At 45.8% G+C, this 18,520-nt stretch overlaps 1 protein-coding gene across 2 annotated transcripts in view; it reads right to left on the reverse strand.

Moving 5' to 3' along the window:
* Window positions 1–18,520, reverse strand: part of GNA12 (G protein subunit alpha 12) — a 114,530-nt gene that overhangs the window by 53,083 nt on the left and 42,927 nt on the right. For both annotated transcript variants that reach the window (XM_025378626.1, XM_025378625.1), the window contains exon 2: window positions 11,965–12,180. In XM_025378626.1, coding sequence (XP_025234411.1) covers window positions 11,965–12,180 — 216 coding nt within the window. The remainder of the gene's footprint in view (window positions 1–11,964; window positions 12,181–18,520) is intronic.

Genomic DNA, 18,520 nt, shown 5'->3' on the forward strand with positions numbered 1-18,520 from the left:
TATGTTTCAAACCTTCCATCAGAAATCACTTTCTTCCTGTTTGAAGTATAGTTCCTATGATTCCTGTTGGGAGGATTTGCTACCCATCAACTCTCTGTGATTGAAAATGTCTCTGTTCTGCGTTCGATTTTACAAAACTCTAGATTGAGAGTTAAACTCTCTTGTAGATACCACCTCGAGATATCATTCCACTCTTTCTGGCGCCTGCTGTAGCTTTTAGGAGGAAAGCTGTCAAACTGTCACTCCTTGAAAGTTCATGTCTACATTTTTCTGTAGCTGCTTTTACGATTTTCCTCTTTGTGTTTGGTTTTCTGCAGTTTTATCATGTCTACAGTGTTGTTGTTTTTTTTTTTTTTCAATCTTGCTTGGGATTCGCTGGGTTTCTTAACTCTGTGTTTGATATGATTTATCAACCACCGTCACTTCAAACATGGTGCTACCAGGCACTTAGGTACGTTATCTGTTTGGCGTCACTTTAAACTGGATCCATCGCATAGGGGTTGCCTGGACTGCCATGGTGCTGGGTATGTGGGTGACAGGTCTCCTGGGGAGCTGGCCTATGGGTGGGATTTAGTTTGTCTCCTCCCTCTCCCTGCCCTGCCTCTCTGCTGTCCCCTCTTTGTGCGTATCCTTTCCATTCATCCTCACCCTCTGAGGTTCCCACTCATGACAGGGCAGTCTCCTATCAGATCCCTCAACTCTGTTTCCACCCCTACTTCGAGACTCCCAAAAGATCTGTCAGAAACTGCAGCTCAGGCTCTGCTTCTCCCACCAGGCTCTCATAGGGTTTCATCTGGTGGTGCTTTACAATCCTGTCAGTGCTTAGAGGCTTTAACACATTCATTCATTCATTCATTCAGATGAAGTATTGCTCTGTCCCCAGGCTGGAGTGCAGTGGGGCAATCTCAGCCCACTGCAACCTCTGCTTCCTGGGTTCAAGCGATTCTCTTGCCTCAGCTTCCCGAGTAGGTGGGATTACAGGCACCTGCCACCACACCCAGCTAATTTTTGTATTTTTAGTACAGACAGGGTTTCACCATGTTGGCCAGGCTGGTCTTGAACTCCTGACCTCAAGTGATCCACCTTGCTCAGCCTCCCAAAGTCCTGGGATTACAGGCGTAAGCCACCACACCTGGCCTAATAAATTTATTTTTAACATTTTATCTAGCATTTTAAATTACTTTCAGCAGGTCTTTAGACAACTAGTCCACTATAACTAGAAACTGGAAATCATTTTACCTTGTTTTATTTTTATCTCATTTTATTTAAAATTTAACATTTATTATTTTATTTTGAGACAGGGTCTTCTTGCTTTGTCACTGAGGCTAAGGTGCAGTGGTGTGATCATGGCTCACTGCAGCCTCAACCTCCCAGGCTCATGGGATCCTCCCGCCTCAGCTTCCCAAGTAGTTGGAACTATAGGCACACACCACCACACCTGGATAATCTTTTTGTATTTTTGGCAGAGAAGGGGTTTTGCCCCATTGCCCAGGCTAGTCTTGAATTCTGGACTCAAGCAATATGCCTGCCTCACTTACCAAAGGGCTGGGATTACAGGTATCAGCCACCATGCCCAGCCAAGCTGGAAATCTTACAATTACTGTATTAGGATAAATTCCTGGGACGATGAATTACTGCCAAAGAACAGAATAACACTTTATGTTTTGACACAAACTATGGAACTTCATCACTGTATACTCCCACCTTTTATGTATGATAATACCTACTTCCTGAGACCCAATCAGCCCAAAGCATTATTCTTTAAAATCACTCCCAACCAAGCTGACAAAGCTATATCAGCATGACTTTGTGTTTCCACAATGAGTGGCATGGATGATGACCCTCTTCCTTCTTTCCTCCGCTTTCTCCTGGGGATGCATCCCTCGTGTACTGATTCACAAGCTCGCTCTCACGCCTTTATCACACAGAAAACACCTTCGTTATAGGTCGCAATTTTCCCCGAATTTGTCATTTGACTCTTAATTTATGTTGACTTCTGCCATACAAATGTTAAAAACATTTATGTAATCAAATCCGTCATTGCTTTCCTTTAGGGTTTCTGGTCTTGCTGCCACACAAAGTATTTCATTATTAACTCCACTACATCACACATTTTTACCCTGGGCCACTATGCACTGGCTTAAGGATCTGTGTTCAAATACTTAACACTTCATTTTTTTTTCCCTAGAGGAGTAGATTTGTAGAGGTTTATAAGTATATAATACTCTTCATGATTAATGAGATGAAGGGGAAAGGCCAACATCACAGGCAGAAACACATTGAAGTTTCTCACCAGTGCAGGATCCAAGAATAGCAAATACCTCAGCTTCCTGCTTCTGTATCCTCAGGCAAGAGCCACCCCAGAGGAAAAGCAAGTGTCCCACCCACTCCAGAGCTGGGATCAGCACCCAAATAAGCATCAGACGAACCAGGCTACTCTAAATTCTTCTCACGACTGTCTGGGTCATTCATTAACTTTGTCACGTCAGGCAAATTCTTCAAGTCTCAGGCCTCAAATGGTGTCAATCTCAAATAGGATTTGGTAAGGGAATTTCTCAGGTCCTTCTGACTTTAACAGTTAAGAAAGCTCTGAATCACACTATGAAAGTTAATTTAGTGTGAAAGGTTAAAAACTGTCACACATATACACAGCACCAAACCAAAACTAAGAAAGTAAATTCTGACGGTTTAATATCTGAAATAACTCTATTTTCTCTAGAAATTATTCACTTATTTCTGACATTATGACTTATCCTATGAGGTAAAAAATGATGCAGTCCTCATGTGTAAGTGTGTGTATTGTACCTGCGCCTGTGTGTACATATACACATATTTTTCAGATAAACAAGCTGTGGTATCTCCATACCAGGGAATACTACTCAGAGATAAAAAGGTACAATGGCTCATGCCTGTAATCCCAGCACTTTGGGAGGCTGAGGTGGGTGGATCACCTGAGTTCAGGTGATCTGTTTAAGACCAACCTGGCCAACGTGGCCAAACCCCCATCTCTACTAAAAATACCGAAAAAAAAAAAAAATTAGCCAAGTGTGGTGGTAGATGCCTGTAATCCCAGCTACTAGGGAGGCTGAGGCAGGAGAAACACTTGAACCCAGGAGGTGAAAGTTGCAGTGAGCTGAGATCACACCACTGCACTCCAGCCTGGTCGACAGAGTAAGATTCCGTTTAAAAAGAAGGTATACTGGAAAGGGGCAGCATGAGGGAGGCTGTGGTGGGAGATGGTTCTGTATTTCGACTGTGGTGTTACACATAATAAAGTGACAAGGAACTACATGCACACACTCACCAATGCCAGTCTCCTGGTTTTCATCCCGTGCTATAATCCTGTAAGATATCACCACTGGGGGACACCAGGTGACACCCACAAGGACTATCTGTGTAACTTCCTGTGAATCTGTAATTAGTTCAAAATGAAAAATTGCAAAAAAGAAAAGGGAGTTGGAAAAAACGGGCACCTGGCGATAGACTGGTACGAATCAAAAGATGCTTATTCCCAAAGAAGAAAAAGCAGCAAAGAATGTCAACAGCCAATTAACAAGAGAATAAATGTAAATGGCCAATAAACATATGAAAAGAACCAATGATTATGAAAAGTTCAACTTACCAAGCTGGCAAAACTTACAGAAAACTAAATATATAAACATATTATATCTCTGTCTGTCTATCTATGGAAGACTAAGCATATAGAAGTCTAAAGCCATATGGCTGGGGTATGGGGAAAATCCTCTCACATACCTGGTAGAGGCTGGTGCGATTTGCTTATTTAGTTTTCACTAATTGAACACTAATTGAATGCTTGAGAGGTTGGCTAGTTCCTGACCAGCACAGACCGGGACTGATGCTGTCCCCTGGGCGGGTGTCTCTGAGCTGCTATAACCTCTCTCTGCCCCACTCAAGATGGCGACTCTGGGCATCCCCAACCCAGCATGCCCATCTTGAGACCTGAAGGAATGAGGGGTGATGGCCTTCATGGGGAGACTGGGGACTCTGGGTCTGAAACATGTCTCCTGGCAGAGAGCAAGGCCCCCGGCAAGGAAGACACCAGATGTCACTGTGAGTGACACCATGAGCACGGGATTCAGCTCTGTGCGCTTTACCCTCCAGAGGCAGGGTCCAGACACACAGAGGCAGCCTGGGCGTACTCACGAAGACAAGCAATGGACTCCCCAGCAAGCACCCCAAATCCACGGACAGAACACAACAACCCTGGGGCTCGCTCTTCCTCAGGGCGGACACACGAGGAATCCTGAAGTCGTGTGAGCAACAGGTGAGGTGGCCTCTGAACCCCTCCTGGTTCTAGGGTGTCTGGAAACTGAGCACAGCTCACCGCCTTCTGTCACTGTCAGCCACATTACTTTAAGAGCCTGCATGGGACCCCCACTTTTATTATCAACATGGCTGCCAGCAAAATCCTATTCAAATGTAAGTCAAACCACAGCATGCCTCTGGCCAATTCCTAAATCCTTCTGGCAGCCCTCAGGGGCCCCTCTGCAGGCACCACGAGCTGTCGCCTGTCACCCACTGCTCTGGCCCACCTCCCGTCACCTCCCTGCTGCACTCTGGAGCACCAAGCCTGCTCCTGCCTTGGGGCCTCTGCGCTTGCCATTCTTCCAGCTACAACAACTCTTCTCCCTTCTCCCAGGGACCCACCGTCTTCTGAGCTTTCCGGAAAACACCACCCTGGGAAGCTACGTTGGTAAGAGCTAAAGCCAAGACACAGAGGCTTAAACAAGACAAGCTGAAGGCCACTTCTGTTGTGGGTCCATGCTGACCGCTCAGATTCTTGACAATGGCCAGGCATCAGGAAAAGGGAGAGGCTGGGGTAAGTGTCATTTCGCCCCTAGAGCAACGCCCAGCACTCAGTCCCATGGCTATGCTAAACCACAAGAAGGCAGAAAATGTAGTCCAGATTTGCGGTCATCTTCTCAACTCTGTTACCATGGTAGAGGGAAAACAAATGCCAGGGCTGGGCACCATGGCTCACGCCTGGAATCCCAGTGCTTTGGGAGGTCGAGGCGGGAGGATCACCTGAGGTCAGGAGTTCGAGACGAGCATGGCCAATGTAGCGAAACCCCTATCTCTACTAAAAATACAGAAAAGTAGCTGGGTGTGGTGGCAGGCACCTGTAATCCCAGCTGCTCGGGGGAGGCTGAGGGAGGAGAACAGCTTGAACCCAGGAGGCAGAGGTTACAGTCAGCTGAGATTGTGCCACTGCACTCCAGCCTGGGCAACAGGGCGAGACCGTCTCCAAAAAAACAAACAAACAAACAAACAAATGCCAGCAAAAACAGGGAGCCAAGAATATGTGGAAGCTGCTCCCATGGCCGCCCCACGGATCCATCCAGGATCCCCCAGGCTGCTCAACAGCTCCTCCCGGGGACAGTTTGCTGGCTGAGTCCACACTACACAGCCTGCCCTGTCGCTGTGGCCAGGTGACCGTGTTCTCGTTCAGGAGACTTCTGAGGACGTGTTGGACGGCACTTCTAGGAAGTCACTCTAAAAGAAGAGGGGAGCTCTCCCTCCCCACCTTCCTCAGTCTGGCTGGAACGCAGCTGAGAAAAGGAGCGCACACTGGACACTGGGCTCTGGACCGAGCAAGAAAACACACAGCCTATATTCACAACTTGGTTACTACATTTCACTGGCCACAATTTCAAGAGTAAGTTATGAAAAACAGTGAGTAGTTCCATTTATTCAGGCCATTCTGTACCTTGAGATGCCACTGGCCTGCTCACAGGTCATGTTTGGAGGAAAGGTAGACAGTGAGGATTATTATTAACTAGGTAACAAGCAAAGAGCTGTGCAGCCAGGAAACAAGCAGACGGGGTGACGAACAGCAGGACATGAGGGTAAGGACCAAGACCACCACTGCCGTGCTATGATCACACAGACTCTCTATGGAGCCCGGGAGAGCTCAGCCGGCCTCGCCCTGTCTCACCTCCCCCCCTCCTTTTTTTTGGAGACAGGGTCTTGTTGCACACACATGTTGCACAGGCTGGAATGCAGTGGTGCAATCTCTGCTCACTGCAACCTCCACCCCTGGGCTCAAGCGATTCTCCTGCCTCAGCCTCCAGAGTAGCTGGGATTACAGGTGTCCCACCACCATGCATGGCTAATTTTTGTATTTTTAGTAGAAGTGGGGTTTTGCCATATTGGCCAGGGTGGTCTTGAACTGACCTCAAGTGATCCATCTGCCTTGGCCTCCCAAAGTGCTGGGATTACAGGCGTGAGCCACCGTTCCCGGACCCCTTCAGGCATCTTTTACATGAGTCACAGTGATTTCTGGAAAAACAGCAACTCAGATCTGTGATTTACTGCTCTGACACCTCAGTGGTGCCTCACTGCCCATAAGTGAGTTCAAACCGCTTGGTACATGTGGTTGCAGAGAACGCTGTGACCTCTGAGACCTGCGTGCACCCACCGAACAGCTCATAGACTGGGTGGCAGCATCCCACCACTGCTCCAGTTAGGCGGCCCCTCCTTCTCCAGTGGTGAGGACAGGGATGCAGAGCTCATCCATGCCTAAACCGACCACGCACAGCATCTCCCTGGCCACGTGTCAGGTCCCCTCCTTGCTCCTGGTGGTGATCTGTTCACGTGAGGCCTCATTCTGCTGCCATCATTTTGCAGCCATAGAGGAAGCCAGGCCAAAAACGAACCAGCACAGAGAAGCCCAGGAAAGCCCAGGAAAGGGCAGAGAAATAGCTCACACTGCACATAAAGCTCCCGCCTGTGTCAGTTTTTGGCTCACAAAGTGCCTTTGGTTAAGCCAGTTTGAGCTGGGATTTCTGTGCTTGCATCCACATGTATGCACACTCTTCTTGGCTAAAGCCTGCTCGACTCTGCAGGGCAGCCCCTGGCTCAGCAACCTTCTGCCCTGCCGGCCGCTCTCCCAGTCCCTGCCTCTGTCTGCTCCCTCTGCCACCTCACTCTGCACTGTCTCCTGGGTCATCCTACCTGCCTTTAGAAAAGTCTCCTCCAAAGACCTCTGACCTCCTCCTGCCAGATAGAATCGTCTGCTTTTTTCCTTTATGCTTAACACAGCCTGATTATTTTTCAATTATATATTTTTTAAGACAGGGTCTCGCTTTGTTGCGCAGGCTGCAATCAGTGCGGTGGCGTGATCTCAGCTCACTGTAGCCTTGAACTCCTGGGCTCAAGCGAGCCTCCTACCTCAGCCACTGAATAGCTGGAACTACAGGCACGCACCACCTTGTCTGGCCTCAATTATATTTCTTACCACATTTATAACAATTATGTGCTTGCATGTCTGTCTGTCCTACCGGCTATGTGAGGAAATGAGAGCTGACCTCAGCACAGGGCCTAGCACACAGAAAGGATTCACTGAAAGAACACGCTCCACGGCATGGAAGGAGGACTATGACATACAAATCCAGGTCACACTCACGTCAGGAGCCACACACCAAAGACACTGATATATCTATGTCATACCATTCTAATTAACTAGATCCTAAAATTCAAAGGTACACCAAGGCTGGGCCTGGTGGCATGCACCTGTAATCCCAGCACTTTCGGAGCCCAAGGCAGGAGGAATGCTAGAGCCCAGGAGTTTGAGACCAGCCTGGGCAACATAGTAAGACCTTGATGCTATGAAAAAGTAAAAATTAGCCAGGTGTGGTGGCACATGCCTGTGATCCCAACTACTCAGGAGGCTGAGGCAGGTGGTTTACCTGAGCCCAGGAGTTTGAGGCTGCAGTGAGCTATTACCACCCTACTGCACTCCAGCCTGGAAGACAGAGCAAGACTGTCTCTTAAAAAAAAAAAAAAAAAGTAAAGAAATAAATGGTAGGCCGGGCGCGGTGGCTCAAGCCTGTAATCCCAGCACTTTGGGAGGCCGAGACGGGCGGATCACGAGGTCAGGAGTTTGAGACCATCCTGGCTAACACGGTGAAACCCCGTCTCTACTAAAAAATACAAAAAACTAGCCGGGCGAGGTGGTGGGCGCCTGCAGTCCCAGCTACTCGGGAGGCTGAGGCAGGAGAATGGCGTAAAAACCCGGGAGGCGGAGCTTGCAATGAGCTGAGATCCGGCCACTGCACTCCAGCCTGGGCGACACAGCGAGACTCCGTCTCAAAAAAAAAAAAAAAAAAAAAAAAGAAATAAATGGTATACTCAAAAGTAGACGATTCATGGCAATATCATCCACATAGTATAAGCACGTTAGTTAATGTGCAAGCTGTATTTAAAAATGCTATATTTTATTTTATTAAAAAAGAGGACAGACAAGAAGATAATGTTTGTATTAGTTATACTGATGACCAAAGCCTTTCTGTTGAGCATCCTGCTATGTCTTACTTAACTGTGTTTTGGAAGATGAGGTCTAACCTGGTGAGATCATCTTCCTTTCAACTGAGCCACAGGAGTGATGCTCATGGGGCGTCTGCTGTCTGTGACCGGCAGTGGACAGCAGTGGCCATGCACGGCAAGGGGCCAGTGGGGAGGGCGGCCAGGCTGCCTCCCCTCTGTGGAAAGCGAAGATTTCCACCCCCTGCCCTGGCCCACCCTGCTCCTCAGAGGAGAGAGGCCCATCACAAGGTAATCACCAGACACAGCCTTTTTCCTCCTCTTTTTGTTTCTACCTCTGACTGGAATGGCAAGAAAAAGCAAGACAGCAAAGGGTACAGGGAGGCACCTAGTACCTGGCCGACAGCAATTCTCAAAGCAGCTGCAGCTCTTCACAGGAGACTGTCAAGTGCTGTCAGCTGGGGAAGAAAGAAAAGCAAAAAACAAGGCGATGAAGCATCACCCTAGAAAAGCTTTGACGCTCAGGAAGAGATTCGAAGAGAAACAAGGGTCTACTGCAGGGGTGGGGGAGGGAGCCCTGGTAATAGTGTTCAGATGGGTACGGTCTTTCAGTTTTGTTGTAATTGTGTGTTTTGACAACAATAACTATTAGGGTCCTACTATCTAGCTATTTTAATAAAATGCTCCATCATTTTTTTTGAAGAATAAAAAGAAGTGCAAATGTATAAAGCACAGGAATAACAAACAGTCATGCACCCACCAACCAATAAACAAGAATTTCACATCATCTCTGCGTTTGGTTATTACAGCCTTTACAAATGCATTACTGGCTTCAACAGTATACTTTCTGTATCTTCACAAAGTCTCGTGGTCTGAAGCCAGGAGATAAGATCAAACCAAAGGGATGACTACTGACCCACCTGTGGCCACCTCACCCTAATCACCCGCCAAGTGCACGTCTAGATTAAAAGCTCGCTCGCTGGGGACAGGCTCGTGTTTGGTCTTCTTCACTGCAATATCCCCAGCGTGTAGCACCATGTCTCACACAGTAGGTGATCCATGAATGCAGAATAAATGAACGAATGAGTGAAGAAAGGGAGAAATCCGGCCCAAATTTCTCACAGTGATTACCAAGATGATGTGGTCTCAGGCACACCATAACTGCTGTGGGCTTATTTCCATATTGTGACAATACGGGGGCTTGACTTCCTAAATTGGGAGGTCCCGTCCAGCACTGACACCCTGCACCGATGACCAGGGCAAAGACACAAGCCTGTCAAAGCTGCTGCACCATGCCGGATCCCAGACAGAAGGCCCACTCGATATGATCAGCCCTGATGCTTCTGTTTCCTTCTTTGGAAAATCCTCAATTTCCATCCAAGTTCTAAATGAACGAGAATCTTCTTTCTCAGACTGTGTGAGTTTATGGGGAAAAGGTGTAAACCTCAATTTCACACTGAGATATGGACATGTATTTCCCAATTGTTTCTTACATCCCTGCTCTTTAGATTAAAATTTCCTTTCTACCGCAACCACATCTTCCACTTTCTCTTGGTTCTTTTACCTTAACTGTTAAAGTTAACTTGAGAAGGAACATGCAGATGCAAAGGGGCTAGTAAAAATGTCATCCTTAAGATGCCCTGGAGGATATTAACAGTTATAGGCAAAAGCCTGAGGAGAAACAGGCTATTTGCAGGGTCTCAATGTATCTCCCTAAGATATGCGTTAACAACACAGAGAAAATACTGACTTCCCAGTGGAGAAAGCTGGCCAACAGTGCCTCAACCAAGCGACCCAGGTTTGCAGCACCAGCCGCTGGACGATATCACACACTTCCCGATCAGATGATCTGAGCAGGGCTCAATGGCACGCCTGTGGTTTCTGTGCCAAAAAATGCATCCCCTCATCCTAATGACGAGAAAATACCACAAACCCAAACAGGAATATTCTACACAAGACCTGTCCAGTGCTCTGGACGTGTCAAGGTCATGAAAGACAAGGAAAGATCAAGAAGCTATCATGGACTGCAGGAGACCAAGGGGACACAAATACTAAACACAATGGGGGACTCCAGGCCAGAACCCAGCAGACAGGAGCGGTAGAGGAACCGGCAGACAGGAGCGCTAGAGGAAAGATGGGTCATATTCAGACAAGGTCTACAGTTAACTGATGCTTTCATACCGATGCCAACTTCTTAGTTTTAATAGTTGTACTGTGGTTGTGTAAAACATTAACATTAGGGGGACTTGGAGGAAGAATAAGGAAATTGAACTGAGGGGACTATTAGCAGACTATATAGTACCTTTCAGATAAATGAGAAAAATAAAAATTACTCTGCAGGAAAAAGATGGGTAAAAGACATGAATAGGGCGGGGTGTGGTGGCTCATGCCTGAAATCCCAGCACTTTGGGAGGCCAAGGCAGGTGGATCACTTGAGGCCAGGAGTTCGAGACCAGCCTGGCCAACATGGTGAAACTCCATCTCTACTAAAAAATACAAAAATTAGCCGGTGTGGTGGCAGGTGCCTATAGTCCCCACTACTCGGGAGGCTGAGGTGGGAGAATCACTTGAATCTGGAGGTGGAGCTTGCAGTGAGCTGAGATGGCGCCACTGCACTCCAGCCTGGGTGACAGAGCGAGACTCTGTCTCAAAAAAAAAAAAAAAACACGACATTTCCAAGAGCAAAATATGAAAAACAATTCAAAAGTACCTCAGTGAAAGAAGGAATGGATCCTAGTATCTTTTCACAATGGAGCATCAGACAGCAGTAAAAAGGAAAGAACTGCAGCTATGTGCCTTGCGTGAAGAAATTCCAATATGCGGAGTGAAAAAGGTAAGTCACAGAAGCATATGTACTACACAGTAAGAAACGACTTATATGAAGTTTAAGAATCAGTAAAACTCAAGACTGTTGTGTTTACAAATAATAAATGGATATTATGGCAAAATCATAAGAAGGGCAAAGGATTCATGACTCCAACTTGACTCTGGGTGCTCAGGGGGCAAAGGGCTGTGAGAGTCAGAGGCATTTCTGGATACACTGGGTGTGTATTAATATCAGCTGTGCACATTTGTGCTGGTTATCAGAAAAATGTACGTTTTATTTTATATACGGTTAATGTTGAAAGGTAGGAAAAAAACAAAAGGCAAACAGGCAAAAGCCCCCAAATTTTCTGGTTACAGATTCAGACCCTAAATGAGTCTAAATAACTGGGCTTTGTGAAGTTTTTAGACCTTAAAACGAAGGGAACAAATCTGAAGGGAACAACTGGGTGGGGTCGGATTTGCTTCTGAGGCGTTGATCTGAAAACGTTTGTGATTTGCCCACATCCACATGTCCAAAGCTGGGAAGCTGCTATGAGGGGATATTTCCCACTATGAACAAGATCTCTAAAAAAAACGAAATTCCTTGGGTTGTGCCAATTCGGATGATTCTAAGAACCCTCTGTATTCCCAGAAGAAAGCTATTGATCTTGCCTGAGTGGCTCTTGCTCCCTCCCTCTTGAGCCTTTTATGTAGCATCTGCCTCCGTCCTGTGTTTTGGTTGTTGATCATTACAACTTACGATGATTGAGAGCTTGCTTGGACTGTTATACAGTTTTTAAGGAAATTCAACTAACGGTCCAAAATAGTTGTGTAAAAAACACACTATCAGGTGCCCAGAAAGCTTTATTCACTCACCAGCTGAAACTCGCTCCTCCGGCTGAAAGCCTCCCTGATGCCAGAATCCCTCCAGAGTGCGCTCAGGGCCGGGACGTACAGTTGGAAGGTGGCGGGCTCCACAGGCAGCCCCGCCTTGTTCTCGAAGGCCATCAGGAACATCCCATGCTTCTCATTTTCAGAATACTGCCAGGGAATGCCAAGCTTATCTCGTGCATCAACAAGAACCCTTGAGCCCTAGAAAATAAAACAATTAAGAGAGGATTTGATTGCATTCCGAAGACTAAACCACACTAGAAAACCTCAAAATGGGTATCGATTGTCATAACACAGAAAACTCACAAGCTCTCAAATGTGCAGTCAGAGTCTGTCTCTTGGTTTGCTTGTTGTGGCGTGAAATGTCTTAACTCCTAGGAATATAACCTCACCAAGAGAGATGCACGTGGCCGAGGACGGTGGCTCACACTGTGAGCCTACCCTTTGGGAGGCCAAAGAGGGAGGACTGCTTGAACACAGGAGTCTGAGACCAGCCTGGGCAACAGAGCAAGACCCTGCTTCTACAAAAAAATAAAATTAAATTAAAAACAGCTGGGCTTGGTGGTGGCACACCAGTCTCAGCTGAGTGGGGAGGATTGCTTGAGCCCAGGAGGTCAAGGCTGCAGTTATCTATGATTATGGCAGTATATTCTAGCCTGGGCAACATAGCAAGACCTTGTTTCAAAAAAAAAATAATAATAGAAAACAGATGTACATAAGCACCACAGAAAGAAGCCTACATTTTGCCATCACTCATTTGCAAAGCTACTGGAAAAGAAACAACTGAGCAGGGAGGAGGTAGCAACAAATTCAGAAAATTTCACTGGAAAATGAAGTGTATCAGTAAAAAGTCAACTTTTTTTTTTAGATGGAGTTTCACTCTTTTCACGCAGGCTGGAGTGCAATGGAGTGATCTCGGCTCACTACAACCTCTGCCTCCTGGGTTCAAGCAATTCTCCCACCTCAGCCTCCCAGGTAGCTGGGATTACAGGTATCTGCCACCACGCCTGACTAATTTTTTATTTTTAGCTGAGATTACAGGCACCCGCCACCATGCATGGCTAATTTTTGTATTTTTAGTAGAGACGGGGTTCCACCATGTTGTCCAGACTGGCCTCAAACTCCTGACCTCAGCTGATTCGCCTGCCTCAGCCTCTCTGCCAAAAAAACGTTTTAACAACTATAGTAGCCCCCATCCCTTACCGTGGCATAGGTTCCAAGACCCTCAGTGGATGTCTGAAACACTGAACAGTACCAAGCCCTACCTGTATTGTTTTTAAATTTAAGTTTTTAAATTTTAATTTATGAATTAGGCACAGTAAGAGATTAATAATAATAGCTAATAATAAAATACAACAATTATAACAATATACTGTCATGAAAGGTAAGTAAATGTGGTCTCTCCTTCTCTCTCTCAAACGTGGTACTACTGTCCGTGACTATTTTCTGTTGGTGGCTGGCTGTGGAAACGAGGGATGACTGTACTGCTACGAGTACTACCAGCGCTACTACTGTCATCGTCACTGAAATCTGGCAGCTCCTCTATTCCAGAAGACATAACTGCTTCTTCCAGCTTAAAATGGGTGGGAAAACATACAAATCCAGGCAGTCAGCAGTCACGAGGCAGGAAAAGACTAAAATATGACAAGCCAAGTAGCCCGCCCACCAAAACGGGAGCCAGGGGATCATGTTCTAGATTTAACGTCACCACTGTGATGAGAAACTACTTTTCACTCTTCTGCTTATTTCCTCATTGTTAAAAATAAAGTTAATATTTTTCTGCCCCTTCTTACCTCACCAACAGGGTCAAGGGGATGAAGAAATAACCTAAACTAAAATAGTATTAGGGAATGTAGTCAGCCTTTGGAAAATATTCTGTCTCAGCAAAAACAGCACCCCCTGAGCAGTCAGAAGGTCTATTTCACCATTCTTAGACTAATGCTTCGAAATCAGCAAGGCAGTGTCTATGAGAACTTCCTGTGTTCTTCTGAGGGGCACACTGCATACTCTCTGGTATGGTCCACACTGTAGGATGTACAGAGTGCTCAAGGGCCCTGAGAAGGCAATCGAATGCACATCTGTCCATCTGGAAAAGCCTTCTCATCTCAGAGCAATCTGGGGGACTTAGGCCAGCTGAGAGCAGCATCCCATCCTCCAGGACAGAGAATACCATGGTCAGCTATTCACTACGCACTTAACCTATGTTCTTTTTTTGGAGACAGGGTCTTGCTCTGTCACCCAGGCTGGAGTGCAGTGGCATGAACATGGCTCACTGCAATCTCGACCTCCTGGGCTCAAGCGATCCTCGCCCGCAGCCTCCCGAAGAGCTGGGACCACAGGCATGCCTCATTATGCCCGGCTAATTTTAAAATTTTTGTAGAGTCAAGGTCTCACTATATTGCCCAGGCTGGTCTCAAACTCCTGGGCTCAAGTGATCCTCTGGCCTTAGCCTTCCAAAGCGCTAGGAATGACAGGTGTGAGTCACTGCAGCCGGCCTTTTTTTTTTTTTTTTTTTTTCCTTTTTAAGTAACAGTTTTACTGCGCTATCATCCATGTACCACAGAACTCATCAATTTAAAGTGTACAAGTGAATGATTTTTAGTTGGCACTTATCCTGAAAAGCTTCATTTCTGACATCCAGGGCAGAGTAGATGAATCCATTCTGCCTCCTTCATCTCTCTCCTGCAGCATCAATTTGGTGCCTGTAACTTCTGCTTCTGCCTTGAACCACTGAGTCAGATGTAATGATGACCAAAGAGTAGTTACACCTCTCCTCCAGACTCAGCTCACCAGGACGGTCTGGTTTCTCCTCCAGACCCAGCTCACCAGGACGGTCTGCTTAGAGATGTTCCCCAAACTTCCCCCCGCAGGACCTCGTCTGTCTGCCGTTGGAGACCATGCCTAGTCCTACCGATCCACAAACATTTGTTCAATGTGTTCGTTTGTGGGGGAAACAAACTTTAAGAAACAGTATTTGACCCCCCCAGAAACTCAGAATCTGGCTAGAAAGACAAATATATGGATTTAAAAAAACCACCCATCACGATTTTAAAAAACCTCAGCAAACTAGGAATAGAGAAATTCTTCAGCCTCATAATGGTGAAAGATTGAATGCTTTCCCTCCAACACTAGGAAAAGACAAAGATGCCTACTTCTGCGACTGCTATTCAACACGGTACTGGAAGTTCTAGCCAGTGCAATATGGTAGGAAAATGAAATAAAAGATCATACAGCTCAGGAAAAGCAGCGGGGGAAAAAAAGAGAGAACAGATTAGACAGAAAAAAAAAAAAAAAAAAGAAAACACACAACTAAACCTATTTGCAGATAAAAAGATGATCTATATAGAAAATCCCAAATTAATTTACCAAAAAAACTCTTAAACAAACGAATCCGGAACAGTGGCAGGATATAACAACACACAAAATTCAACTGTCTTTCTATATACTAGCAATGGACACGTGGGAAGTGAAATGAAAAACGCACTACTACCAATCACTGAAATAATGAAATAGGTATAAATCTAACAAAATATGTGTAGGACTTACGTGCTGAAAACCGCAAAATGTTGATGAAAGAAATTTTTAAAATCTAATAGAGAGATATACCACAGTCACGAATTGAAAGATTCAACACAGTATCAATATCCTTAAATTGATAAACAGGTTTAGCACAATTTCCATAAAATCCCAGCAGGATATTTTGTAGATATAAATACGATTATTTGAAAATTTGTAGGAAAAGCACTAAATTAGCTAGAGCAACTCTGAAAAAGAAAAGTGGGAACAGTCTCTCTGATTTTAAGACTTCTTATATGGCTATGATAATCAAGACTGTGTGGTATTGGTGAGGTGACAGACACACAGATCAATGGAACATAACAGAGAACCCAGGGATAGTCCCTGATACCGCTAGCTGATTTTTATAAAGGTGCAAAAGCAATTAACAAGAGGAAGCCTGGTCTTTTCAACAAATGCTGTTGGAGGAATTGGACTTCCATAGGCAAAGAAAATCGGAGGGAGGGGAAAGAACCTTGACCTAAACCTCACAGCTTATACAAAATCAAATCAAAATGTAAAACTATGTATCACATAGGAGAATATCTTCAGGATGTAGGGTGTGGTCAGAGTTCTTAGATGTGACTCCAAATACATGATTCATATGAGAAAAATTATCAATAAATTGAACTTTATGAAAACTAAAATATTTTGCTTTGCCAAAGACCCTCTTAAGAGGCTGAAAAGAAGCTGTGAACTGGGGGAAAATGTTTGCCAATCACACATCAAACATATCTGACAAAGGACTCATTTAGAATATACAAGGACATTCAAAACTCAACAGTTAGGCTGGGCACGGTGGCTCACGCCTGTAATCCCAACACTTTGTGAGGCTGAGGGGAGAGGATCACTTGGGGCCAGAAGTTCGAGACCAGCCTGGGCAACATAGACCTCGTCTCTAAAAGAATATCAAACAAATTAGGCAGGCATGGTGGCGCACGCCGATAGTTCCAGCTACTCAGGAGGCTGAGGCATGAAGATCGCTTGAGCCCAAGAGTTTGAGGTTACAGTGAGCTATGACAGTGCCACTGCACTCTAGCCTGGGTGACAGAGCAAGACGCTGAGATACATACACACATACTCAACAGTTTAAAAAGCAAACAATCCAGTTAGAAAATGGGCAAAATTCAGCAGGTCCCATAATGAAACGAAGAGGAAAAAAAATTTTTTTTTAAAGAAAATGAGCAAAAGACATGATGAGATATTTCACTGGAGAACATATGCAGACAGCAAATACACAAGTGAGAAGATGTTCAACATCACCAGACGTCAGGAAAAAGCAGATGGAGACCTCAGTAAGACACCGCTATACACCTGTTAGAACAGCTAAAAAACAAACCAAAAAACCAGCGACACCACCAAGTGGAGGTGGGGATGCAGAGACGCTGGACCTCTCCTACACTGCTGGGGGAATGTCAAATGGTACAAACTAGAAAACAGTTGGGTGGATTTGTAACTACTAAAAATGCAACTCCCATACAGCCTAGCAGCTGTACTTGTATCTCAGAAATAGGAAAGCTGAGTCCACACAAAACCCTGTAATGTTCACAGCAGCTTTGTTCATCATAGCCCCACACTGGAAACAAGCTGTGGCGCGCCATACCATGGACTATTATCCAGCAATCAACAGGAATTCACTACGGGAATGCGACGACTTGGATGGAGCTCTAGGACATTGTGTTAAACGAAAAGTCAATCTCAAAAGATCACGCACTATGCGGTTCTGTTTACATAACATTCTTGAAGTGACAAAATTACAGAGATGGACAAGAGATTCATGGTTGCCAGGGGTTAGTAAAGGGAAAGATGGGGGGAGAAGTGACTAGAAAGGAGAAGCACGAGGGGATCTTTGTGGTCTGGACTGTGGTGGTAGTTACAGAAACCTACACAGGTGAGGAAAGGGTACAGAACCACACACACACTGTCCCAAAGCCCATTTCCCGACTTCAACAGCACACTGAAATCACGTGTGTCATAACCATTGGGAAAAACTGCATGCCTCTCTGTACTGTCTTTGCAACCTCCTGTGAACCTATATTTACTTCAAAATAAAAAGCTTTAAAAAGTTAACTAGCAACCACGGCAACGTAAGTTCCAACTATGTGATGTGGGGAGGGAACGTTAGCAGAGGCCAAAGGAAAAGAGATAGTAGGACAAGGTGAGGCTTGCTCAAATCCTAACTGGAGAAGGGTCTCAAACTGAGCTTTCAGAAGTGTGGGTTCATCTGAACGAGCGGCGGCGGTGGACTGGAATCCAAATGTGACTTGAATAAACTCTCCACTTCCCTTCCTCCCAGCTCCCCCACTGTGATTCCTCCTCTAGGTCCTCATCTCCCCACTTCCTTTGACTGCACCACACCAAACTCCTGCCTTCCCAAAAGGACAAAACCAAAAAGGCTCAAGTACACAAGGAAACAAAGGCAATTCCTCTTTCCCCTACTATGCACAACAAAAACTATCTTGGCACAGAGAAGGTAGCACACAGATTTCTCTGGCGAGGTCTCGGGCAAAGGGTCTCAGTGCCTTTGTACAAATCATAAAAACGCTCTCCATCGTCCAGGCAGATGCAGCCGAGCCTGGCAACGGCGGCTTGGATGGGGTTTCAGCCTCCACTGCCCTCCCAATCGAGTTACCAACCCTCCCGCTATCCGGCAAGGCCCTGCTCAGCCAACTTAAATACAGAAATTGGGTCTGACCCACCAGGTATCTATTCAGGTGCTATTTTTACAAATGAAAAGTTTAACTTCACAAGGAGTACAAGCTCACTCAGAAGTTCAATCGATAACCCCTAGGAAGTCGCATTTTTATATGTCAAAGACGAAGTCAGGGGGCAAAGCCGGACTTGGAAGGCCAAAGGTCACTTATAAAAACTGCAGCACTGCATAAACCAGGCCTTCCCCAACTATCGGGGTGAACATAGGCTTGGCTTAAAAACACACACAGGCAAAACCGGCCCATACAACTGCAGTCTATTCCCACCACACAAT

Source organism: Theropithecus gelada, chromosome 3 (genome assembly GCF_003255815.1).
Source record: "Theropithecus gelada isolate Dixy chromosome 3, Tgel_1.0, whole genome shotgun sequence".
Taxonomy (NCBI): Eukaryota; Metazoa; Chordata; class Mammalia; order Primates; family Cercopithecidae; genus Theropithecus; species Theropithecus gelada.